The sequence below is a fragment of the Protopterus annectens genome, chromosome 10.part0 (genome assembly GCF_019279795.1).
Source record: "Protopterus annectens isolate FY-2018-M chromosome 10.part0, PAN1.0, whole genome shotgun sequence".
Taxonomy (NCBI): domain Eukaryota; kingdom Metazoa; phylum Chordata; order Ceratodontiformes; family Protopteridae; genus Protopterus; species Protopterus annectens.
Genome location: NC_056744.1, coordinates 337,695,939 through 337,722,245, shown reverse-complemented (window position 1 = coordinate 337,722,245; position 26,307 = coordinate 337,695,939). Strand labels below are relative to the sequence as shown.

The following is a 26,307-nucleotide window of genomic DNA, read 5'->3' as shown; positions in this document are numbered from 1 at the left end:
GGATGTGGAATTTATTATCTAGACATAAGAGATTGAAAAATAATTTATCAGTATTTAAACGGGCATCAGCTAACAGCTTTTGTAAAATTCTGTGTTCTCCAGTGATGTCTATCAAGCAAACTTTAAATTGGCCAGTGTAGCCCCTAAGTTTTAGTTTATTCATTGAACCAGTAATTTTGTTACTCCTTTTCTTAGGAATCAGTCATTCTTGAAAAATTCTTCTCTTCCCAACGTCTTACATTCATTGGCTGCAGCCTGACTGTACTAGCATACAGGATATGTCCATCAGTGGATGGGATATGTTTCCTCCAGGTCACCATGGTACTGATGCTTCTAACTTCTCTAAAAGGAACTGCTACCTCTGTCTCAACATACTTGATCTTATGATGGCCTTGATTACCATGGTGCTCCGTGTTAAGATGCAACAAGCTGGTGTTTCAGTGGATGCTAAGCATTCGTTGGTCTCAGACTGCACTGATGATGTCCCATCTAGTTTGGGCTTACAAAACCTTCTGGAGGCATTACTGGTTTATTAAATGGCAACCCTTTTCACTTAAAATATACCGTTGGCAGTAGTCACCAATGACTTATCAGCCGTAGGATTTGGGAGCATTACAGAGTGCAGATGATTCATTGTGTCCATATGGCTTCCAAAACTTTGTTCCTATAAATGTTTGAAAATGATAGGAGTTCTGACACCTCCTGTCCTTTTAGGCTCCCTCCCCAGAGAGTGTTTTCTGCCCATTCTGACAGCAGGACTGTGATGTGATGCATCAACAAACAAGGGAGCAACATGTTTATACCTTTTATGCTGGAAGCCATAAAACCTTGGGAATGGGCTCTGTTGACCAACAACTTTCTGAAGGAGACCCCTTAGGGGCAGCCCACAAATGGCCCCATGGACTCTTCTACAATTTCCCTCATTTTTTCTTAACAGATATGGTTCACCATTCTTCTGTCTCACTTCCTGCCGTTGTGTCCAAGTAGAACACTTCTGAACCACCTATCAAAGCAAGTCACACCGAAATCTGTATTTCCTCTGGTCAATTACCTCACTTCTCTATTTCAGTGGGGCTAACAACACATACTTCTCTTCAAGAAATCACTTCTTCCAGCACCCACTCACTTTCCAAAGTTCTGAATGAGAACTTAATGAAAAACATGTGAAGGGGCCAAATTTGCCATAGAGATAGTTGAAGTTCTATTGGTTTTGAATGTTAACTCATTATAGACGAGTGCACCTCCAGGCATTTCTGCAGGTAACCCCTACTGCGCCTCTAGGTGGCAAATATTGCTTGTTTGTATTTGCATTAACAATTCCAAAACCATGCTATATACAAGGTGTCAGAATATTTGAGCTTGAATTATACATGATGGCAAACACAATTGTATTGGTATTTGATCTCTGTCAATGAGTATTTGTTAGAAGTGTAAGGTGATGACTTCATTTTTTTTCAAAGATCAAGTCGCACCCACTTTGAGTTAAAGGTACAGACTCAAAGGAGCTGTAGTGGAGGGAATGAGCTAAGTGTTTGATGCACAGCAGAATTTTAAAAGGAGAGTTGGTTACTAGGACTGTGTAAGGAACTTAACTTCGTGTCAACGTGTGTTGTTATGTTTTATCTTGAATGTAGCACCAGCGATCTGGGAGTAGTATATTGAATGTGTTTTATAGACTCCTGCTAGTTAGCATTGCTTAGTGTTTTGAATCTTTGCTAGCATTCCCCTTCATATTCCTGCTTAATTCTGAAAGCCTGTACACTTGTAGATCACAGCTATCTCGCACTGTTTTTTTGCCCGTTTTTTATACTGTTCTTTTTTCCCTGTGACCCTGGAGTTCCAATCTGTATTGACCCATTTGTTTGTTCTGCCAGTTTCCTGTTCAAGATACCTAGTACCAGAGGCAAGAATTTGAGGGTTATGTGCTGTTATCCTGCAGAGTGAATTTGGAGGGTTTCTTCGGCTGCAGCCTCTCCTTACTGATCAGCACCTGCAGTGCAGTCCCTACTATGATAGGCTTCCCATGAAAGAGCAGCTTGCCACATTCCTGCAATGCCTAGCTAGAGAATTATGGTTTCCTTGCCAGGCTTTTACCAACTGTCCCACTTTTTTTGCATTGCTGCTTCTTCACTGGGATGTGGTACTGTTGATCTCTCACTCCCACCCCTTCCCGATTGACTGCTACATGGCCAGGTCAATAATTGACCTAGGCTGGTGTGTTATAGCTGGATTCTCTTTTGCCTTCCTGACACTTAACAGCGAGAACATTTAAAGCTTGACTATGTAGTACAATTTAAGATGAACATCGTCTATTACTTTTTGTAGTGGCCTACATTGTAATCATGTATGTTCCTGTTATTGATGTCCAGTTGAATTGGTGTGCAGTGATGCTCTGAATTATCTCTTCTTTTTTTTATTTATTGATTTTTAGATTTCAATAGTTTTGCCTTAAGAAGCCATACGTGCGGCGAGCTGAGGTCTGCTCATGTTGGCCTGGAGGTTACTCTGTGTGGCTGGATTCAGTACCAGAGGTAGGCTGTGATGAGTCTGTTTTCATAAACATGCCAACTGTAGTGCATCTACTGGTAGAAATGAGGTGTGAATTGTTTTATTATTCTGATCCAGCAGTCATAAAAACAACATAAGCACTTTTCAAGCTTGGTCTGGTTCTTCATAGCTGTTTAATTCATTCATTGTATTTCTTTACTGGGTGGTGGAAACAGAACCAGTTTACGTATATAAGACTTCATTCATTGATTTTGAAATTGTCTATCACTCCAGTCACTCATTTATTTGTTATGCTGTAGCTGCTTTATGCAATTCAAAGTTGAGAGAGAGATGGAATCTATACTGGCACTTAGTTGGTACAAATAAGATAAATTAGTCCTGGACAGTATTACCTGGCAGGTGTGCACATGTAGACTTGAGCACACTCCTTTACGTATGATGTGCAGTTTAGTCCTGGACGGTACGTCAGTGTATTACCTGGCAGGTGTGCACATGTAGACATGAGCACACTCCTTTACGTATGGTGTGCAGGTATTAGTCCTGGACAGTACTTCAGTGTATTACCTGGCAGGTGTGCACACGTAGACACAAGCACACTCCTTTATGTATGGTGTGCAGTTATTAGTCCTGTATAGTACATCAGTGTATTACCTGGCAGGTGTGCCCATGTAGACATGAGCACACTTATTTACGTATGGTGTGCAGGTATTCGTCCTGGACAGTACGTCATTGTATTACCTGCCAAGTGTGCACATGTAGACACGAGCACACTCCTGTACATATGGTATGCAGTTATAAGTCCTGTATAGTACATCAGTGTGTTACCTGGCAGACATGAGCACACTCCTGTATGTATGGTGTCCAGTTATTAGTCCTGGATAATATGTTCGTGTATTACCTGGCAGGTGTGCACATGTAGACACAAGCACACTCCTTTACATATGGTGTGCAGTTTAGAGAATCACCAGCTCACCTGCAGCTTGTTTTTAAGATGTGGAGAGGAAACTAAAGCACCTGGTGAAAATCTACATGGATACCAGTAGGTCATGCATATTCTGCACAGAACATTCCCCAACCAAGAATCAAACCGAAGAACAAAATGCTGTGCGGCAGCAGTACACGCCTCTGTACCACCCCGATGACTCTTAAAGATTCATCCCCTAGATTTTATGTTTTGATTTGTATTCTTAAAAATTGTTCTGCAACATTTGCCTTACAGGTTATCATACATACTAATAAGTAACTTTGTTTATGTACAACATGATTATTGTTTTTATGTTGTCTACATATCTTAATATGAAACAATACAAGTACATTCACATTTAACACCACATGCTAAATTTACAGGCAGAAAAAAATAAAGTAAAAAAGGCTAAATTACAGGCAGCACAGACCTTTCTTTTCCCAGCACTCCTTATGCATCTGTAATACTAATTATTCTTCATAAAACACCAGTAAATAAACTTGAACAGCACTGTAACAAATAGACCTATTCTCCATAAACCTACCCAACGCTACGCAGTGCTGCATACCCCTTCCCCAACTGCAGCAGTTAGAATTTCAACACAACTTAAAAATAGCACAAGAGAAAAACATATATGTCATCTTGAGTAAACAATTTCCTCAGTAAATACAAACCATTTAAATTAAACTGTTGTCAAAATCAAACGATTGCTTTGGAAAGTCTGTGTTTTTTTTTTCCAGTAATGTTTTTTGTCTTCATACAAGTATGTAAGTCTTTGCCACTGGCCAGGTTCATGGCACAAAAGGGTCTTTGGACCAGCCTAGCTACCTGTTTACGAAGCAATACTAGCCCTTACACACCTTAATTATGCCTATATACCTCAACAAAGCAAATTCTCAATGACATTTCTTACCGTCTTCTATGGCTTTGCCCTTACTGCCAGTTCTACTATCTCTGCCTACCCTAGACAACTTTCCCCCCCCTGCAAAATTCAAATGCATGCTCAGTACCTTCTTCATCTACCTCATTTTCACTGTAACTTTATTTTCCTCCATATCACCCAAAAAGTGTGTGTGTGTGTGTGTGTGTATATATATATATATATATATATATATATATATAAAATGTATGTATGTGTACATGTGTGTGTGTGTGTGTGTGTGTGTGTGTATATATATATATATATATATATATATATATATATACATATAACATATGTCTGTGTACATGTGTGTGTGTGTGTGTGTGTGTATATATATATATATATATATATATATATATATATATATATATAAAATGTATGTATGTATATATGTGTGTGTGTATGTATGTATGTATGTATATATATATATATATATATATATATATATATATATGTACACACACACATACATGTATTTCGCATAGTGTTATGTTGCTCTGACTGTAGTGCACAGGATCCTGGGTTCAATATTTGGCAGTGAAATGCATGGTGGTAGTACATCATTTACCAACGGATATTGCCAATGTACTGGCCGACAGATTCATTGCCAACTTTACCCCCCCACCAAAGGACCAATCACAATACCAGTAGATTGTCAGGCACCCCGTATTACTGCTGTACAGGTTAAAATGGCACTGTCCAAGGCCAAGAATACAGCTTCCATGTGACCTGACAATATCCCTGGCTGTGTTCTACATGAACTACAGAGTGAACTGGCACCTCACCTGTGTGCCCTGTTCAATCACAGCCTCACCTCAGACTTTGTCCCTATCGAATGGCGCACTGCTACAGTCATCACTCACCACAAAGAAGGAGCGACTACAGACCCTGAGAACTATTGCCCATTAGCCTGACGAGTCTGATATGGAAAGCTATGGAACACATCATCATGGACCTAATAAACAAGGATATAGGAAATCTCCAAACTCTGGATGCCACACAGTTTGGTTTTGTGAAGAGTAGATCATTTCCTGCTCAACTTGGTCAACTTCTTTGAGTCAGTGGGTGAAGGCAAGGTGGTTCATACGGCCTACCTTGATCTGGCCAAGGCCTTTGATAACATTCCCCATTCAGGAATCCTACAAAAACTCACTAAGCTAGGTATCAACCCCTGTATCACAAGGTGGGTTGCAAACTGGCTCACAAATGGAACCCACAGTATGAAAGTAGCTGACTCCAAGTCAGACTGCCAAACACTCATGAGTGGAGTCCCACAGGGTTTGGTCCTGGGTCCTCTCCTGTTTGGTATCTACTTCTCTGAAGTCCAGGCCAACACAAAGGGTCTCTGGCTGACAAAGTTTGCAGACGATTATAAGTTGGGAGCTATTATTAACTCCCCAAGTGATGTTGACATCCTACAGAAAGGCCTCACTGAGACCAACGGCTAGTGTAAGTAGCATGGCCTTAAGCTCAATGCCAAAAAATGTGTCCTCATCCACTTTGGGAAAAATCAATGAATTACCACATCAGTGGTAGTCCACTGAACACAGAAGGTGTTATAAGAGATCTGGGAACACAGGTTGACGGCAGCCTCTCTTTTGACCACCACATTGCCACTGTGGTCAGAAAGTCCTTCTATGTGGCACATCTCATTACTAAGGGTTTTGTATCCAGGAAGAAGGTCATTGTTTCCCTCTACTCTTCCCTCATTAGGCCAATCATCTTGTACAATGCGCCATTTGGAATGTACCTCACTAGACACCTGCAACAATTGGAAAGGCCACAAAAGTACCTCATGAAGAGGATCCTAGGCCTTAAACACTTGTCCTATATGAACAGACTCAAAAACTCCAAGTATTCTCTGTCTCATATCGCCTACTTAAAGGCGATCTCTGCTTGACATACAAAACCATGTCTGATCCAGCTCTCTTAGAAATCCTGCATCTAAAGAAATCCCAATCCCTCCGCACCACACGTTCCAGTGACCTCAACCTCATTACAACAATCAACAGAACAATTGGAAGGACAGTTTCATAACCCAGAGACTGCCCTTGCTATGGAATAGATTTCCCATACATGTCAAACAGAGCACCTCACTGGCCCTCTTCAAGAAAAACCTTGAGTGGATGGGAAATAGAAAATTCACCCCGAGGATCACTCCAGTGGCTGTACTCGAGAGGGGCACTGGGAACTAAGGTCGGGTGGCACGATGTCGGGGTAATCCTGTGGGCTAGGTTTGTAAAAGCTCCAGGGCCATTAGCCTAGTACACACCTATGAACCTCCTCCTCTCTCTCTCTCATATATTTAATGTATGTGTGCATGCGCACATACATATATGCAGGTCTCCCTTGAAAATGTTGAAAGGCATATCTTCAAATGGTCAGAATGCCAACTCCTAAAAGTTGAAATTTAAAATATCTTGTACTGCAAATGCTGACACTGGTAAAGTCGACATGTCACACTTTTGACATTTTAGACATTACCAGGTTGACAGTAACATCCAGTAAAGTTCAAGTAATGTTTTGCAGGGAAGCAGCCTCCCTGCACCCCCATGTGCTGTGCCCATCACACCCCTTAACTATTATATATACAAACTCTGAGATTGCACTACAGCGGGGAAAAGGATGTATTTCTCGATCCCCACTGTAGTGGATTCTCCAATCAAAACATTGACCTCAGATGTGCGAATGCAGACTGGCACTTGCTAAAGTGCATTCGTCCATACTCAGCTCGATATTATGGAGACCTGGAAACATATGTTCGACCATCCCAGTTTCGAAGGGATGCCTTTCAATATTTTCAAGGTAAACCGAATACCGAAAAAAAAAAAAAAAAAAAAAAAAAAATATATATATATATATATATATATATATATATATATATATATATATATATATATATTTTTTTTTTTTTGCAGATTGCTGATTTTATTTCTAGTGTACTTGCTACCAGAGCCTAGTCAGACTTCCCTGGTCAGCAAAAGCAGCTAATAATAACTATATCCTAGGGTATGATATTTATTGTAAAAAACACCAACCAAGAGCAATGCAATGAAGAGCATATAGTCCAGGAATAATCAAAATATCTCCAGCAGTTGAACACGCATCCAATAACGATATCCAAACAAGATGCAAGACAGTGCACACAAGACAGTGATTAGCGCTTTCGCATGATGCTTCATCAGACCACTGATGAAGCATCATGCGAAAGCGCTAATCACTGTCTTGTGTGTGCACCCGTATTAAATTTTCTGTCTTGCATCTTGTTTGGATATCGTTATTGGATGCGTGTTCAACTGCTGGAGATATTTTGATTATTCCTGGACTATATGCTCTTCATTGCATTGCTCTTGGTTGGTGTTTTTTACATTATTATACAGTGCTATTTACCGAGAGCATTAACCCCACGTGAATCTGGTGATTTTATCGTTTTTATGATATTTATTGAACTAATAAAACATCCAAATTAAATGTAAGAAAACTTGTAGAATAGAGAGCCTTGTTGTACCTTTAAGAAGCATTTCCAAGGACTGAACATGCATATAAATAGCAAGCACGTGCTAGCTTCAGGACTATTTTGAGAGCGGAGCCAGGGAGTCAGCATATATGAGTGTAATAGCTAGTTTGTTTATAAGTTTATCTAAGTTAAAGTTATATTAATCCTCAGTCCTGATGTATTTGTACATAATAAAGCTGTTTGAACAGAACCCACGAAGGCTTGTCTATTTCATCTTGACTGGACAAGCGACATGGTGTCAGAACCAGGATTCCAGAGATTGCTTTTTAGAGCCATGAGGTGCAGGGTTAACAGTAAAGGTAAACTAAGAGAACCGAGCAAAAAAAAAAGCCAGAAATGAACAAAAGGTAATGAAAACTTGCACAAACAATTTATTTTATAAAAAAGATAAAATGGAGCATTACAAGGGCACAAACTGCATTATTAAACAAGCAAGAGGCACAAAAGGTTTATTAATTAAAATGTTTAAAATTAAGATATTTGATAAAACGAGCATCACTAAAGCAAATAAGGGGCTCAGAATTACCTTGGAATTGCAAAACGGGCAGTTTTAGAGTAAAACAAGCACAAGAAAAAAATATAATGGGCATGAAAAAGATGAAACAAGCAAAACGAATATAAGGGCAAAAAAACGAATATAATAAGGGCAAAAAAGAACACATTACGCATAAATAAAGCAAGGCAACTACATGTTTTTTGGTTAAGTACTGTGTTTTGGCATAGCTATATTTAGCATTGTATTCAGGGCATAACTAGAGTTATTCGAAGTATCTCAGTGTGTAAAGTGCTTACAATGTGTGCTTATTACTGTGCATTTATTCTGAAGTGTGTATTTGTGTGCAAAGTGTACCTATTTCATAAAGAACACTAAAAATGCAGTCATTTTGAAATGTTTGTTGTGATGGGTGTGTTTATTCACAAAGTGCCGCCATTACAGAGTGCTTCTTCACTGCAAAGAGTTATTTAGCAAAATACAGCCATTTTGGGAAAGTTTCTGTGCTGTGTAATGTTTATTTGCTTTGAATTATTTCTAAATGTTTCTTACTCTGGGCTTCTTCTGCCCAGTTTATTCGTACAGTGCAGTTATCTGAAATGTTTTTTACATTGATAAGAGGTGGTTTATTACAGTACAGTAATTTCAAGAGTGTTCTTGTGCCCGAGAGGAGAGACATTTTGCAAAGTTCAGTTATTCAGAGGCTTGTTGTGCTATTGGACATAGATACAAATACTGGAGTAAATTTCTGGCAAATGTATGTATATGTGTGTGTGTGTGTGTATATATATATATATATATATATATATATATATATATATATATATACGTATATGTGTGTATGTGTGTGTGTGTTCATGCATACTTGCAAAAGCCTTCAATGGTATGTGTCAGTATGGCAGACTGATTTCAAAAACCCTTGCCACTTCTGTTTGATCAGAATGTTGCAGAGAATTGGAGAAAATTTGAACAAGATTACGATATTATTTTTATACAAGCAGCTTATTCTGACAAAGATAGATGCACCAGGGCATTCATTTTGCTAGACCTAGCTGGGTCAGAGGCCATTGAAAGAGAGCATTCATTTGTGCATGCACCACCAGTATATGAGGGAGAAGGTGAAAACCATCATATTGTTGTACAGGCTGAATCAAGGAAAGACCCCGAGTGTTTGAAATGCAAGTTCAGGGAAATGTGTAACCCCCGGACAAATATTACATTAGAGAGGCATTTGTTTTACACAAGAGATCAGAAACAAGGGAAAATTTTTGCAGCTTATATTATCACCTGAGAAACAAAGGTACGACATGCCAGTTTGGTGATTTAAAACACGAGTTAATAAAGGACAGGCTTGTGTGTGTTATCATTAGTACTGCTGTGAGAAAGATTTTGCTTCATGACGGTAATTTAATGCTAAGCAAGGCTATTGAGATTTATCAAATCCATGAAATTACAGAAAAGCACACAAGTATGCTTGCAGCTGGTAAGAACATGATTTCAGCAGGCTCCAGAACAAATGTGGACAGCATGCAACATGTAGCTAGCAAGAGCAGGCCTAAGCAAATGGCAGCTGCAGTCCCTGCAGGTTTTACTGGGAGGTCCCGTGGTTTTCCAGCAAGTTCTAAGAAGAGAACATGCTCCGTGCAGTACAAGGGTGGGTCAGCAAAATCCAAGTCCAACTTTATTGTCAACTGTTGCAGTTGTGGTGCCAGTCATGAGTTTAAAGCGAAAAATGCTTAGCATTTGGTCAGCAGTACCACAAGTGTAAAAAAAAATTTGAACCATTTTCAAAAGTTTTGAAAATCAAGTAAACTTCACAGTTGTAAAGAAAGGTCACACAAAAAAGGAAGTTGATCATATAGAGAGCTGCAGTTCTACTTTCTACATAGATAGATGGTGTGTCAGTGATTGGTGAAAAGGTTGATGCGGTGAATTTGTTGGCAAAGAATGAAGTGTTTTGTATTATCCATATCAATGATAAATCCACAGAGCCTAAAGTAGACACTGGCTCAAAGTGTAATGTTATTTAAGGTGAGAACTGATGAACAACTAAATGTGGCTAATTGTGTGAAACTTGTTGCTTTATGGAGGTGAAGAAATTCAAACCAAAGGCTCAGTAGTGCTTTTATGTTATTTGGCTAGGAACTGTTGCAGCTTATTATTCTATGTAGTCTGAAGAACTGTGCAGTCATCATTGGGTCTCAGAGACAGTTTGAGAATTAATTTGCTTTCCTTTACCAAAGAAGTTCATCATATAAGCGCATGTCCGAGTTCCAATTTTACTGTTGCTATTTTCTGAGTATGCTAATGTTTTCGATAACAAGCTGGGCAAACTTCCAGTTGTGTATTCTATGAAGTTAGACCCAGATGTCAGTCCAGTGGTCAGACTGGCAAGAAAAGTTCTGATAGCTATGCAGAATAGAGTTAAAGCTCAGTTGGATAAAATGCAGCAGCAAGGTTTAATTTGTCCAGTCACAGAACCAACTGAATGGGTGTCGTCCATGGTAGCAGCCCACAAAAAAGGCTCCAATGAAATCAGAATATGCATTGACCCAAGAGATTTGAACAAAGCATTAAAGAAATCGCATCATCCAATGCGTACAAAGAAGTTGCTGCTCTAGTATCAAATGCCACAGTTTTTTCTGTCTTGGATGCAAAAAGTTCATTTTGGCAAGTGATGCTTTATCACAAATCCTCATTACTGACTTCTTTCAGTACCCCATTTGGCAGATAGAGATTCCTCAGGATGCCATTTGGAATAAAGTCTGCAAGTGAAGTCTTTCAGCGTGCAGTGGAACAAATTTTTTTCAGGTTATCCTTGTGCCATAATAGTAGATGATTTATTGGTTGGAGGCAGTGGGGAAGCAGAGCATGACCGAAACCTTAAGAAAGTTCTAGACTGAGCATGTGATGTGAACTTAAAGCTCAAGCCTCTTTAGTGCAAATTCACTCTACCAGAAGTTACATATGTAGGTCATTTATTTACTAGTACTGGCTTGAGACCAGAACCATCCAAGCAAGCAGCCATTCTTTAGATGCCAGCACCAGATAATGTTCAAGCTCTACAATGTTTCCTTGGTATGGTCAACTATTTAGGCAAGATAGACTTTAGTGAGTTGATGGCACTTTTTGGAGAGGTGACGCTCAGAAATGTTACATGGTCTTGGTTGGAACAGCACTAGAGAGCATTTGAAGACCTTGAGTGGAAAATTGCCACCCCACCTACATTAAGATACTATGATGTCAGTAAACCAGTAACTCTTTCCTGTAATGCTTCAGAATTTAGTCTTGGTGCCGTTATTCTTCAAGAAGACAGACTCGTAGCCTATGCATCTAGAACTCTTATGCAAATGGAGATGCAGTATGCTCAAATTGAGGATGAACATGCAAATACTATTGCCAAAAGTTCTAAATCTCATGATATATGTATGGTTGAGATATTCGGATTGAAACTGATCAGCAGCCTCTAGTCACTATTTTAAAGAAGCCTATGCATTCAGCTCCAGCGAGATTACAGAGAATGATGCTCAAATTGCAAAAGTACAACTGCAGAGTGGTCTGTACAAAAGGCAAACTTCTTTATCTGACTGATGCCTTAACCAGATCGTCCAGAAATACCATGGAACAGCTTGACATGAACCTATCTGCCCTGGGGCAATTATAAGCCTAGCCCGATTCTGTATGGCTTACGCCACCCCTTGATTTGAGTATACTGTGCCCTTTTCAAGGTTTAGTTTACTGTGCCTCTATCTAATAGTGACATGGGAGTAATCCCTGGGACAAACCTAAGATCCCCCATCCACCTATCGAGATTCTTCTTGAAGAAATTCAGTGAGGTGCTCTACCTCACATGAACTGGAATTCTATTCCAGAGCGAAGGGAGCCTCTGGGTTATGAACCTGTCCCTCCAGCAAGTTCTATTTATTTCTGTGCTGAGGTTCAAGTCCCTCAAGCGTGTGGCTCTAAGGGATTTAGATTTACTGAGGTGGAGCATGTCCATTAATTCTGGATTTGACATAGCTTTGTATGTCAGGCATAGATTGCCTCGAAGTAGGCGGTATGCAACTGAGTAGAGCTGGAGTTTTTTTAACCGAGCAGCATATGGCATCTGTTTGAGACCCTTGATCCTCTTGGTGAGATACTTTTGGGGTCTTTCTAATTGCTGCAGGTGTCGGGTAAGGTACATCCCAAAAGTGGCATTATATTCTATGATGGGCCTGATGAGGGATGAATAAAGGGGCACTATTACCTCTCTTGATCTAGATGTGAAACCCTTCGTGATGAGGTGGGCTATGTAGAAGGTCTTTCTAACCACTTTGGCAATGTGGTTTTCAAAGGAGAGATTGCTATCAACTTGGGTCCCCAGGTCCCTAATAACTTTCTCTGTACTTAATGGGTTTCCGCCTATGTGGTAATTTGTGGGCACATTGTTTTTGCCAAAGGGGATGACTATACATTTTTTGGCATTTAGCTTTAAACCATGGCACTGGCACCAGTTATCTGTCTCTGTGAGACTTTTTGAAGGATGTTTGTGTCAGCTGGAGAGTTGATTATGGCACCCAGTTTGCAGTCGTCTGCGAACTTGGTGAGCCATAGTCCTCCCACGTTTGCCTGTACCTCAGAAAAGTACATACCGAACAAGAGTGGTCCCAGGACAGAACCCTGTGGGACGCCACTTGTGACCGGTTTCGAGTCTGACATGGCTCCAGCAACTCACTCTGTGGGTTCTGTCATTGAGCCAGTTTGCGACCCATCTTGTGACATAGGGGGTTATATTTAAGCTGGATAGCTTATCTATGATGCCGAGTGTGGTATTGTGTCAAATACCTTTGCAAGGTCCAGATAGGCTGTGTGGACTACCTTCCCTTCATCTATGGCTTTGGTGACTTTCAAAGAAGTCAACCAGGTTCAAAAGGCAGGATCTGCCCTTGACAAAGCCGAACTGGGTAGGATCTAGTGTCTCTAGGTCCCCAATGTCTTTGTTTATGAGCTCCATGATGATCCTCTCCATAGCCTTGCAGACTAAGCTAGTCAGGCTTATGGGGCGATAGTTTCCAGGGTCCGTAGAGGCTCCACCTTTGTGGAGTGAGACCACTGTTGCTGTACACCATTCTGTGGGCACATATCCTGTAGTGAGGCTGAGATTGTATAGCTGTTTTATTTGAGGGATTACTTCCTCTTGGAGTTCATGTAGGACGCAACCTGGGACGCCATCTGGTCCCATGGAAGCAGTGTTTTTTGCTTTGGAGAGGGCAGCCTTCACCTGAGCATCAGAGATGTTTGGGAGGCAGCCCTCTGCCGGGATAGATACTTGCTGTTTTGGGGGGGAGGGGGTGGAGAAGTTTGCACTGAACCTGTCTGCCAGGATATTGGCGATGTCTGTGGGTTCACTGTATTTTTTGTCGTTTAGAATCAACTCAGAACAAGTCTGGGAGTTGCATCCCAGGTTTCTAACATAACTGAAAAAAGCCTTATGATTTTCTTTGGTGTCCTGTGCAATTTTTCCTCTCTAAGCTGGCCTTGGAGGATTTTGAGGGATCATCATTTTTGCTAGTACTGATCAGAGATGCCTTCCCTATTAGGGATTTTGCTCTGTCATGTAGTAGCTTCCTCCTTCTGTTGTACAGTTTATTTATGGCAGGGGTCCACCAGACTGGACGCCTGCCTTTGGATGATTGGGTCTTGGTTTTGTTTGGGATAGCATGATCCATGCATTCCTGGAGATGTCCGTAGAATGCGTTTATATAGGATTCTGCAGTTTGGGCCGTAGTTTCCACTGGCCCTGGGGCCTTGAAGGATTCCACTTCGGTTTTGAGAAGTGAGAAGTTCGCTTTTGAGAAGTTTTTCACCGTGGTTTTCTGGGCTGGGGGTGGGGTCGGGTTGTGGACATCCAGTGAAATTAATTTATGGTCTGATCTTACCAATGAGGGATATACTTCTGGTGTGGACCATAGAGTCCCCATGTTGGTAATGATCAGGTCTAGTATGTTGTCCCCTCTTGTGGGAGTGGTGACTAGTTGTTCCGTAGCATTTCAGTTTATAATTTCCAGGAACCTTTGGGCTGAGGTGCTGGGGCTTGAGTAGTGCTCCCAGTCAATGTTTGGGTAGTTGAAGTCGCCCAATATACTGGTGTTCAGAGAGATCTTCATGTTCTCCAATGTTTTCAGACAAGCCAAGTGGGATTCCTGACTTTGAGAGGGTGGTCTGTAGGATGCTATAAACTGAAAAGCAGTCTTGCCCACTGTTAGTTGCACATGGATGGTCTCCGATACTTCATGCAATGCCACTAACCTGGAGGTGTGGATATCCTTGATAAATATGGAAACTCCCCCTCCTTTTGTGGTTCGGTCCGGGTTTTGGGGCCGAAAAGCATGATATGAGGTATAGCCTGGTAGTGCTGGGATGCTCTCTGGAGCCTTGAACTAGGTTTCTGTCACTGCACAGATATCTATGTTCTCCATACTGAGGAGAGCTTCGAGTGCGTGCATCTTGAGGTTAAGACTTCTGGCGTTTAGCAGCATTACCCTTAGTTTCTTGTTCCTTGTGCTGTCTATGGGGGTGGGTTTGACTTTTGAGCCTTGCCTAAAAAAAGGCACTATGGGGGTGGCAAGAGCCTTTACCAATATCCAAAAGCCCAGTGGTGACAGGTGCAAGCCATCCCTAGCGAAGCAATGTGGCTTGTCGATCATGTCATCCCAGGCTGACAGACACTGGATCCCCTTTGAATGACACCAAAATTTTAGCCAGTTGTTAAAATCGATCATTTTGTCTTTGTACTGTGGCATCATTCTAGGTGAGGGTAAGATGCTGCTCAAGGTCAGGGTCATACCAGCCTGGGCTACATGATCAGAGAGCTCCTCTATGTCTCTTTTCATGTAGTCCAGGGAGGTACGTCTCGGGTCATTCACACCAGCATGTACAATGACTGAGTCATATTTGTATTTGCTTTGGAGTGACCGGAGTGCTTGCGTTATGTGGCGGATCCTAGCACCCGACAGGCAGCTCACCGTGACCTTCTCTTTATTCAGCCTGGTGAGCGGGACGTCAGTGTGTGTGACAATAGAGTCACCTATTACAAGAGTATCAGGTGTGTTATTCAGCCTTAAGGGCTGTGGCTGCTTGGCACACTGACTTTGTGGGTTATGTGTTGTGTGTGTTTTGTTTTGAGGTAGCGTTTGCTTAGATGTCTGCTTTGGAGGTCTCTGTTGCTTAGGTAGATTTTTATTTAGAGCCTCCGAGTATGTTTTTGTGTATTTATGTGTTTGGTTCGCTGATGTGGTGGGACTATGTGATACTGGAATTGTGTTGTGTGAGGTTACCTTCTCCTCCTGACTGGTTACACCAGTTTTGAGATGAGAGCTCAGCCTCCAGTTTGGCTAAATAGTTGCATCTCTCACATATATTTGAACCTGTTTGGAGGAGGAGAGGGTTATCCGTGTACATGAGACAGTTGTAACATTGCCTCAAAATTCCCAGATTCACCAGCTGGACTGGAGAGGAAACCATTGACTGACCTTTAGACATGCTAGAGTAATATAGGGAAACTGAATTTAAGACGGACCAATAGAGGACAGGGTAATCGTAGAGAGTATAAGAGTAAGTAGTGCTTATGGTTTAATAGTGCTAACTTGTAGGATTACTTAATTGGACCAGTGAAGGGCCTTAGAATGAGAATATGGTGTTTAAATTGAGAGATAGAGCAGTTCTAAGGGAAAAAGTGAAGAGCAGACTTTGTGGAGCCAGGAATAGTTTAAACTCAATTAGGCGGCTGCCGCTGTTGCGCTTATGCTCAAAACGCAAAACCGCGCAAAAGAGGGTTTTAAGAGAGGAAGATGAAGGAGTTTTGGAATTGACCCAAAATGGCCAATAAAACTACAGCTTCAAGTCAGTAACCACTCCCACAGGGGCAGGCAGGCTGCTCAATGTTTTTCACTGCCACTGATCAACAGAGAGACTTCCCTTTAGCCCAAGCAAAAAATGGTCTCACAGAAACTTACAAACAGTTCAAGAACAGCAAGCCTGTAACTGAACTTTTTTAAATCTCAGAAAAGTGGGGAAAAAAGCAAGATTTTTTTTTTGGTTTTTGTTTTTTTTTTCAGAGATAGCAGAGGTTCACAAGTATCAACAAGTTATAACAGTGCAGTAAATGACCCCACACAAGAGTGCTAGGCCAAAGACAGATAAAATGCAAGTTTTGAGAAAAAAACGATTTTAAAAATAAGTGCAAACAGGAAATTCAGTAAACAGCTCTAGGTTGTGCTCTAAATACAGTTACTAATGCAGAAATCAAGTTTAAAAAGCCAGAAAATGCTAAAAATAGGCAGCTATTCAGAAAAAAATAGCAAATAAACAGAGAAAAATACTTAAAATCTCAAAAGTGGCTCCTTTCTTCTCTCAGCGTTTTCTCCTCTTGGTGGGTGCTTCACCAACAGCCAACAAGCCTGAAAAGACGCCAAAACCACGAGGCAACCAGGTTTTAAGAGAGGAAGATGAAGGAGTTTTGGAATTGACCCAAAATGGCCAATAAAACTACAGTTTCAAGTCAGTAACCACTCCCACAGGGGCAGGCAGGCTGCTCAATGTTTTTCACTGCCACTGATCAACAGAGAGACTTTTGACTTTGATGTCATGGAAGTGCGTATTTTTTCTACCATGAGACTTGATGAGCATACAAAGACCGATCCAATTTTGCAAAACCTCAACCACTACATTAATGTTGGATGGCCGTCAAAGCAATCTAGTGTACCACCTGAAGTCCAAACTTATTTTCCTTACAAAGACGAGATGATAGAAGATGGGATTATTTTCAAAGGTCCTAAAATTGTTGTTCCTGCTTCCTTATAACATTAATATATCCAGATTTTGCATCGTGGTCACCCAGGTTCCGAATCTACCAAAAGAGTGAAATACTTTCTTCTTGTTCAGTATGCAGTAGTACTAAACCACATTTACAAAAAGAACCACTTCAGCTAAGTCAAGTTCCTGAACAACATTGGTCACCAGTAGCCACTGATATATTCGAGTGGAACAATTAACTTTACTTAGTGTTAGGCTCTATTTTTAACTGGTTTGAGATCGATTTACTACTTAATCTAATGTCCACTGGTGTTATCACCAGGTTGAAACATCATTTCTCAGTCCATGGTAATCCACACAAAGTTATTTCTGACAATGGTACCGAATTTACCAGTTAGTTGTTTCAGAAATTTGCAAAAGAGTGGGACTTTGTACGTTACTAGTAGTCCAGAATATCCACAGTCTATAACAGACAAGCTGAACGTGCAGTTCAGAGTGCAAAGCAATTACTAAAGAAGTAAAAGTGTGACAATACCGATGTCTTTTTGAATTTCCTCAATTGCAGAAACATACCCCATGACGATATACTTGGCTCCCTTGCCCAGAGTCTTCTATCTAGGCAAATCAGAACAACATTGCCTATCAGTTCGTTTGTTGAGGCTTAAAGTAAAGAACAACAGAACAATTAAGAACCCAATTATTCAGAAAGTGTTCTTTCCTGAAGTCCAGTTGTGATAAATCGAACAGATTTCTTCATCCATTGAAAGAAGGCGAGACAGTGAGGATAAAAATGGTGAAATTTTTTGACCGGATTGACCAAGTAACCAGTGCATGTGCAGAGCTGAGATCCTGTTTTGTGAAATCTGAGGGTGTGGAGTACAGGAGAAATGACAGACATCTGCTTCTGTATCAGAACTGTTATCATTATTGTTCTTGTTACAGACTCTAGATCTCGGAGCAGAGAACTGTTATCATTATTGTTCCTGTTACACAGACTCTAGATCTCGGAGCAGAGAACTGTTGTCATTATTGTTCCTGTTACACAGACTCTAGATCTCAGAGCAGAGAACTGTTATCATTATTGTTCCTGTTACACAGACTCTAGATCTCTGAGCAGAGAACTGTTGTCATTATTGTTCCTGTTACACAGACTCTAGATCTCAGAGCAGAGAACTGTTGTCATTATTGTTCCTGTTTCACAGACTCTAGATCTCGGAGCAGATAACTGTTATCATTATTGTTCCTGTTACACAGACTCTAGATCTCGGAGCAGAGAACTGTTATAATTATTGTTCTTGTTACACAGACTCTAGATCTCGGAGCAGAGAACTGTTATTATTGTTCCTGTTATATAGACTCTAGATCTCGGAGCAGAGAACTGTTATCATTATTGTTCCTGTTACACAGACTCTAGATCTCGGAGCAGAGAACTGTTATCATTATTGTTCCTGTTACACAGACTCTAGATCTCGGAGCAGAGAACTGTTATCATTATTGTTCCTGTTACACAGACTCTAGATCTCGGAGCAGAGAACTGTTGTCATTATTGTTCCTGTTACACAGACTCTAGATCTCGGAGCAGAGAACTGTTGTCATTATTGTTCCTGTTACACAGACTCTAGATCTCGGAGCAGAGAACTGTTGTCATTATTGTTCCTGTTACACAGACTCTAGATCTCGGAGCAGATAACTGTTATCATTATTGTTCCTATTACACAGACTCTAGACCTCGGAGCAGAGAACTGTTATAATTATTGTTCTTGTTACACAGACTCTAGATCTCGGAGCAGAGAACTGTTATTATTGTTCCTGTTACACAGACTCTAGATCTTGGAGCAGAGAACTGTTATCATTATTGTTCCTGTTACACAGACTCTAGATCTCGGAGCAGTCCAGACAATGTTCCTGTTGCAGAACATGTCAACTTCTACTTCCATTCCTCATGTCCCTAAAGTTGAACATTCATCAGAGACCGTCCCAGTTGCTAGACATAATTCTAATTTCTACTTCACACAATTTGGTTGCATTTCCAGACCTAGTGTGAAATGCACAGCAACCTGTACCTAATTGTCTATATGTCTTTTTAATTCTGTGTAATTGCATGACAAAGAATTATTATATCAATTTAATGTTAACTTTGCATGACTTATTTCTCAGAGTGAGGATGTAGAATAGAGAACTGTGTTGTACCTTTAAGAAGCATTTCCAAGGACTGAATGTGCATTTAAATAGCAAGCATGTGCTAGGGTTCAGGTGCCTAGGCAGTGAGACATTTCCCTGTGGTACACTTGACTGGGGACACATGGCTGAAGTGAAGTCAGCTACAGAGAAATATGGCTGTTTGCAAATTCCCTGTGGGGAAAGAAGCCCACACTGCCATGCTGACATAATAACCAAATGCACAGTGGGAAAACAATGTCCATGGTCCCCAAGGGAACATGAGACAGCAGGCAATATGGCAGGAATCAGCAGCAGGCTGGCCAGAGGGCATGTCAGTGGCAGTAAAAATGCAGTGTACAATGGGCAGTGCTTGTATAATTGGAGTGTGTGGACAACTACCCCCTTCACAGTGTCGAGGGAACATTACCTAAAACACATACTGGAGCATAAATGTGACTACAGTAGCCTGCAGGATTTCCTCCATGCTGTAGCACACCTCTACATGCTGTAGTTACATTAGCATGTACTGTACACTGAGCACAACATTCATTAGTTCTTCTGCCTCCATGTATTTGGTTATCAAAGCTGTGAGCATGGTAGTGTGGGCTTCTGTTTGCCCACAGGAAATTTGCAAACAGCCATATTTCTCTGCAGCTGAATGTCACTTCAGCCATGTGTCCCCAGTGGTTTACTATCACAATGCCGACGTGCACTTGCATGGCTATGAAGTATTCGAACAATAGATGTTCGAATACTTCATATTTTGGCAGGTGATGTGAGCGAACGTTACCATTGCGAATGGACTGTGCATTTGCAATTCTAACGTTCGCTCATGTGAGGGGATCGTGGTACAGTGCGGTTAGGGAAATACATCCCTTTCCTCACTGTAGTGCGATCTCGGGGTTGTAATATTAAGTTGGGGGGGTGTAGGGGGTGCAGGGGGGCTTGCCCCCCTGCATAACTGTGTGTTTAGGCTGGTTAGGTAGGTAGGTACGGGACGGGTGGGAGTGCTGTGTATTGCCAAAAATGTCACGAGCGACATTTTTGACAATACACAGCTGTTTTCGACTTTAGGTAAATTCGGAAATGTTCATTTCCCATGTATAAATTAGAAAATGCAGACACGTTTTGTTCTGATTTTCGAATTTATGATAGTAAACCGTCCCCAGTCAAATATACCACAGGGAAATGTCTCACTGCCTAGGTGCCTGAACCCCATGTGCTAGCTTCAGAGGCATTTTGAGAGTGTAGCCAGGGTGTGTGAGCATGTATGAGTGTAATATTTAGTTTGTTTATAAGTTTATCTAAGTTAAAGTTATTAAGCCTCAGTCCTGATGTTTGTACATAATAAAGCTGCTTGAACAAAACCCATGAATGCTTGTTTATTTCATCCTGACTGGACGAGCAACAAAACTCTTTTACAGTCAGCACCCTGACTATTAATAAAACATTGAATTGACGTGTATATTGTAAGCCAGTTTGGATAGTAAACTCACTGGATAACTGACCAGGTACAACATTCCAGCTATTGCTTTATAACACTTGTATCGATACGTAGTAGCAAAACATCATGATTATTCTGCAACGATGTATATTTATGATTTATCAGCTATAGAAATAACGTCTGTCCACTGTAAAATCGTACAATGAAAGTGGCAGTATTTGAACTATAGCTGTCCTAAGTCATGTTTCGTAAATAGAATCTTTGTTCATCGTCGAATGTCAGTCTTAGAAATGAGGGTGATGCATTTCATTTTATTAGCTGTACAAGTCTACCCTGACCAGAGGCCATGAGCAGTGGCAGAAGACACAAGAGCAGTGACACTAGCAACATATGAATAAACCCAGGGAGGAAAATGACTAGTGCCCAGTAGTGTCTGCCCAATTTTCACAGCTACCATCTGTGTAGTAGTTCCTTCCCTTCAACATCTTCCTCCAACTCTTTGGAATCCCTTTAGCTACTACAACTCTGCTTTTTCTTCCATATGTGATGTTTCAGAGCACCAGTAAGCCATTTTGTAACTGGCAGCTAAGTAAATATGTTCTTAAGTCGTACTTCTCATTTGTCACCTATTGTCTCTTGTCCATGTCCTTCTCTTTACTTTGTTTCTGGAACTTCTTCTCCAAATGATACCCTGGCCATGTGTCATTGCTGCTTTTTATCCCCCCTTCAAAGTTTACACACTTCCTGCTTTTCTCTTTTCTTTATACTTCAACTGCCCTCCAGTTCACATTGTTTCATATTTGTTGCTATCCTCTGCAAGCCCTCCACCTCTCTGATATCCATTTTTGCTGCAGGTTTTTTTGATCTGTGTAGAATATTCTGGTTTAGAAATATTTCTCCTTTCTTTTCAAGGTAAACACCAGTTTGTCTGCACTTTACACTGAGTTTGCCCTGTTGAATTATGTCATTTCACAGCGCTTTAAATTAAATCCAGTCTGCTGTGTGTCTGTTGTAGGTCTTACAGATGCAGATGTGGTCTTCCCATCGCACATCGTTTAAGGCTGTTTTGTTGCTATTAGAAGCCACACTAATCCTGTTGTTCTTCCAACACCACCTACAATAGATACTAGAATGTCCAAAAGTGGATGGCCCAACTGTTGAGCCCTGCTGCACCACACTGGTTCTAGGCTTCAGACAGGACTGCTCCCCCAGTTAGTATTTCCTTTGTCACCCTATTTCCTTTTCCTGAAGAAGGTACTAAGTGAGCTGCTTTGGGTTGCAAGATATAAAAGTATGGCTGATGGAATTCAAACCCCATTCCTCAGATTTGTAGCCCTGCATATTAACCATTAGGCTATGTACAGCCTAAGAACAGAATAGGGGGTTGCCTTTAAGAAATTATTTAACTGCACAGTTTCTAACACTTTTAAACTCCGTAGAGCAGCATGTCTTCAGGTGCACATCCATCTTTGATGTACTTCTTCATTCTTTGGAAAGAGTTCATAAACCTCAGTATACAGCACCCGACACTGATTTTCAGGAAGGATTTAACAGACACTGTAGCTGACTACACATTTGTAAAATGAATTACACTAATTGGGTATCAGGAAGGAGTTGTGCAGTTTTTAAAGGATTAAATAAGTTAGAAGCTATACGCTCCAAGTCATGTAACTGGCTCGTACTGGAAGGAAGACTTTAAGCAAACACACACAGACAAGAGCATGATTATTACTGTTAATTTTGTTGAAATGCTGAGTGAATTTAATCACAAGGGCTTGTTTTCAGTCATAAACCAGTTTACATATCTTAAAAGAAATAAAATGCAAACCCTAAAAACAAGACTAAACAGTGTATATGCAAAATTTAAAAACCAACACAGTAAAAAGTGAACGTTCATAAAGCATAATATCTCGTGTAACTGTAAAGTATAACCGTGAATGAATGCAGACAACGTACATCACGAGGCATTCATATTGCTAGGCTACATGAATATTAAGTGAGAATTTTTTGCAGGTGCTACAGGGTAACACCAGACACTGTGTAAAACTGGCCAGAAATACCAAACAGTATAACCATACTTCTGCTTTAGCATGCAAGTGCTCCAAGGGGCAAACCTCTGAGGTTGAGTGGAAACATGAAGAATGCATGTAGTAGAAGGTGGGATACTCTCTCTTTTTGTTATTGCATCAAACTGGATTACCGCCTTAAGTGCTGGTAGGAGAGTTGGGTACCAGTTGTGGATCTGAGGAACATGGATGGTAGTTGATTGTAGCATGTTTTTGTAGTGTGAGATGGGCATTATTTTGTGTAGTGCATGCACCGGAGAAGAACTAATGGTACAACCTGCACAATATACCACTCTGATCAGTTTTGGTGTGTTTTACATGGTTGGCTCAATGAACTTAGAGGGCAAATTTTGTATGCTGCTTGTCTTGGAGGTAAGCTCACATGGCCTTTGGAACCATACTAATGAAAGAACATTTTCAATAAATTGGCAGTTTCAAAAATGTATATGGGTGTAGCTCCATTTCACTGAGTTTTATTTATTTCAAGTACGTGTGGTCAGTAGGACATTCTCCAGATCCTATGTAATGCCAAAAAGCTGTACATCTAATCAGAATAAGTCTTTTTGTTAATAATACAAAAACTGTTATCATTAATATATTGGCAAAGACTAAATTGACACACTGCATGGAATGGGAAATTTTATTCTCCCTACTCGCTAAAAAAAAAAACAAAGAATTGGACTGGAGGGTTCGTACCCATATAAGGGTGCAGGAAGGAGAGGTAATGATCAGATCCTGCAAACTATAAAGAAGTGATTTCCTGTGGTGATAAGTCAAGAATACTCAAAATTAAAAGAAAAACAGCTATTCGTATTTTCCCTTTTTGTGCTCAAAATAATCTGTCCCATTTCATTACAGTTTGGTCTTACTCATCCTGTGGTCAATAGTTATATATTACCCCTAGTGAGAATAACTGGGATCATACCATAGATAATGTGAGGGATCCCATGTGTGAGTTAAAGCATTTAGCAGCTGCCCCTGTCCATTAAGTAGTACAGGGGCATTTAGGAGCTGCCCCTGTCCATTAGTAGTACAGGGGCAGTCCTGTGGTGTCCATTAGTAGTACAGGGGCAGTCCTGTGGTAAATTTTCTATTTCCCATTCGTAGATATAAGATGTGCTTGAATATGGACAGGGATGAACTTTGTGTTATGTGTTTTTATGTCCTAGTCCATGTGGGTATAAATGAACAGAGGAGGTACCTCCGTGTACTATGTGAAGAGAGACATGATGGAGCTCTCGGACAGTGTAAGCCAGGCCAGTATGAGCCTAGTATTCAGCAGCGTTCTACTTTCTACAAGGATGATGCCACAATATGAATAGAAGACAATTGACTTTAATAATTGGCTTAATTTTTGGTGTCATCCAGAGGGGGTACACCGTTGGTCAGCATGGGAGGATGTGGTCAGCAGAACATGCTGCTGCTTTGCCATGGGTGGTCTGCACCTGTCTCCTGTAGGTTTTGAATATGGGTAAAAACATTGTTTTCCTTCTTAGTGCCTTCTTTAGGCAAAACCAACCTTACAAACCTTCAGACCTAGCAAAACTAACCAAGAAAATATAAACGTGTTACTGCCAATTCCAGGAGTCTAAATGAGAAACTTCACTCCCTGTAAGCTCTCTTTACCCTAGAAGAATATAGGTGTTTGTGCAGTTACCAAGACATGGTTTAAATCCATTGTGTAGACCAGAAAGGGACAAAAGGTGGAGGTATCTTGATTTACATAAAAAAACAAATGCACCTTTTGACTGGTCAGACAGTATGATGTCTTTCAGCTTTACTGTGTCCAAGTCATTAAAGCAGTCTTCCATTTATTAAGTGACACCCTGGCAAAATATAAAGCACCCCCCACTAAAAAAAACCCTGAGAATGCTACTACCTGTGTGGAGTTATTCACAGTAACCTTGTGTAGTTATGTTAGTAGCTTTGTAGTACCAAAACCAGATTAGAGGTAAAAAATAGTCTTCCAAGCAGAGGACAGTCAGTCTTTCTTCAGATGTGTCCTCAACGTTAACGTTAAAGGTGGTACACAACAATGTGGCAAAGTAATTTTAAGCAGAATCACCTTCACTGAGCTGTAAGAAGCAACAAAATCTACTGGCCCACAGTTTTACCCCCCACCTCCCGACAGCCCCCTGGAAATACCGATGACCGTAACTCCCTCTTTACCACTGGGAAATAGGTCCTTGCTGCACCCTTGAAGGCCATTATTTAACCGTAGCCACCAGACAGGCTTTGTGTCAAGCCAGTGATAAACTGCAACGGTCATCTGTGGACCCAGGTAACTACAGACCCAGAAGTGTAACACATTTATCCATGGCTTTCCATAGGAAATTAATCAAGGAAATGAAGAACAATAACCTAGGAAACCTACAGACACTGGATGCAACCCTGTTTAGTTTTGTCAAGGGCAGCTGCTAGAAAGCTGAGGATGAAGAGGAACTTCACCTTTCACCTTTCAACATGACAATGACCCCAACCATACATCCAAACCAAGAAAAGAATGCCTTCACCAGAAGAAAATTTAAAGTTTTGGAATGGCCCAGCCAGAGCCTAGACTTAAATCCAATAGAAAATCTGTGGGGTGACCTGAAGAGGGCTGTGCTCAAGAGATGCCCTCACAATCTGACAGATTTGGATAGCTTTTGCAAGGAAGAGTGAGCAAATATTGCCAAGTCAAGATGTGCCATGCTGATAGACTCCTATCCAAGAAGTCTGAATGCTGTAATTAAATCAAAAGGTGCTTTAACAAAGTATTAGTTGAAGGGTATGCACACTTATGCAACCAGCTTATTGTACGTTTTTTATTTTTTATATTTTTTCCCCTAACAGATTGTTTGTTTTTCAGTTGAATTGTTGAGGTTTATAGGTCATATTAAAGGTGGGAAAAGTTTTGAAATGATTTATTGTGGTCTCATTTTTTTATATCACAAAAACCTGGCATTTTAATAGGGGTGTATAAACTTTTTATATCCACTTTAGCTAAGGTATTCATCACAATACCCCACTCTGACATTGTAGCCAAACTCATAAATGAAGTGTAAACACCTATGTCACCTGCTGGATAGCCAGCTGGCTCACAGATAAGACCCAAGGAGTTTGGATAGGGGAGTACACCTTCACAAGGAGACCCATTCGTAGCAAAGTCCCTCAAGGCTGTTTGCTGGGTCTACTCCCTCATCATACCCATCATTCAGTCAATGTTCCATTTGGCATGTACCTGACCAGGCAAATGCAATAACTGGAATGGCCATAAATTTTCCTCACAAAGAAAATGGGGAGTAAACAAGTCCTATACAGTTCACTTCAAAGCCCCTGTAATCTGTCTCCTGCAGACTGTTGAGAGGCAATCTGTGCCTGGCCTACAAGGCTTCCTTGTATCCTGCTGTGATGGCTGCACTGCATATCCATAAAACAAATCGCATCACATTAGCTGT

At 40.8% G+C, this 26,307-nt stretch overlaps 1 protein-coding gene across 2 annotated transcripts in view; it reads left to right on the top strand.

Annotated features, from left to right (window-relative positions):
* DARS2 (aspartyl-tRNA synthetase 2, mitochondrial) overlaps positions 1-26,307 on the top strand; it is a 1,354,455-nt gene that overhangs the window by 18,380 nt on the left and 1,309,768 nt on the right. For both annotated transcript variants that reach the window (XM_044085228.1, XM_044085227.1), the window contains one exon: positions 2,432-2,531. In XM_044085228.1, coding sequence (XP_043941163.1) covers positions 2,432-2,531 — 100 coding nt within the window. The remainder of the gene's footprint in view (positions 1-2,431; positions 2,532-26,307) is intronic.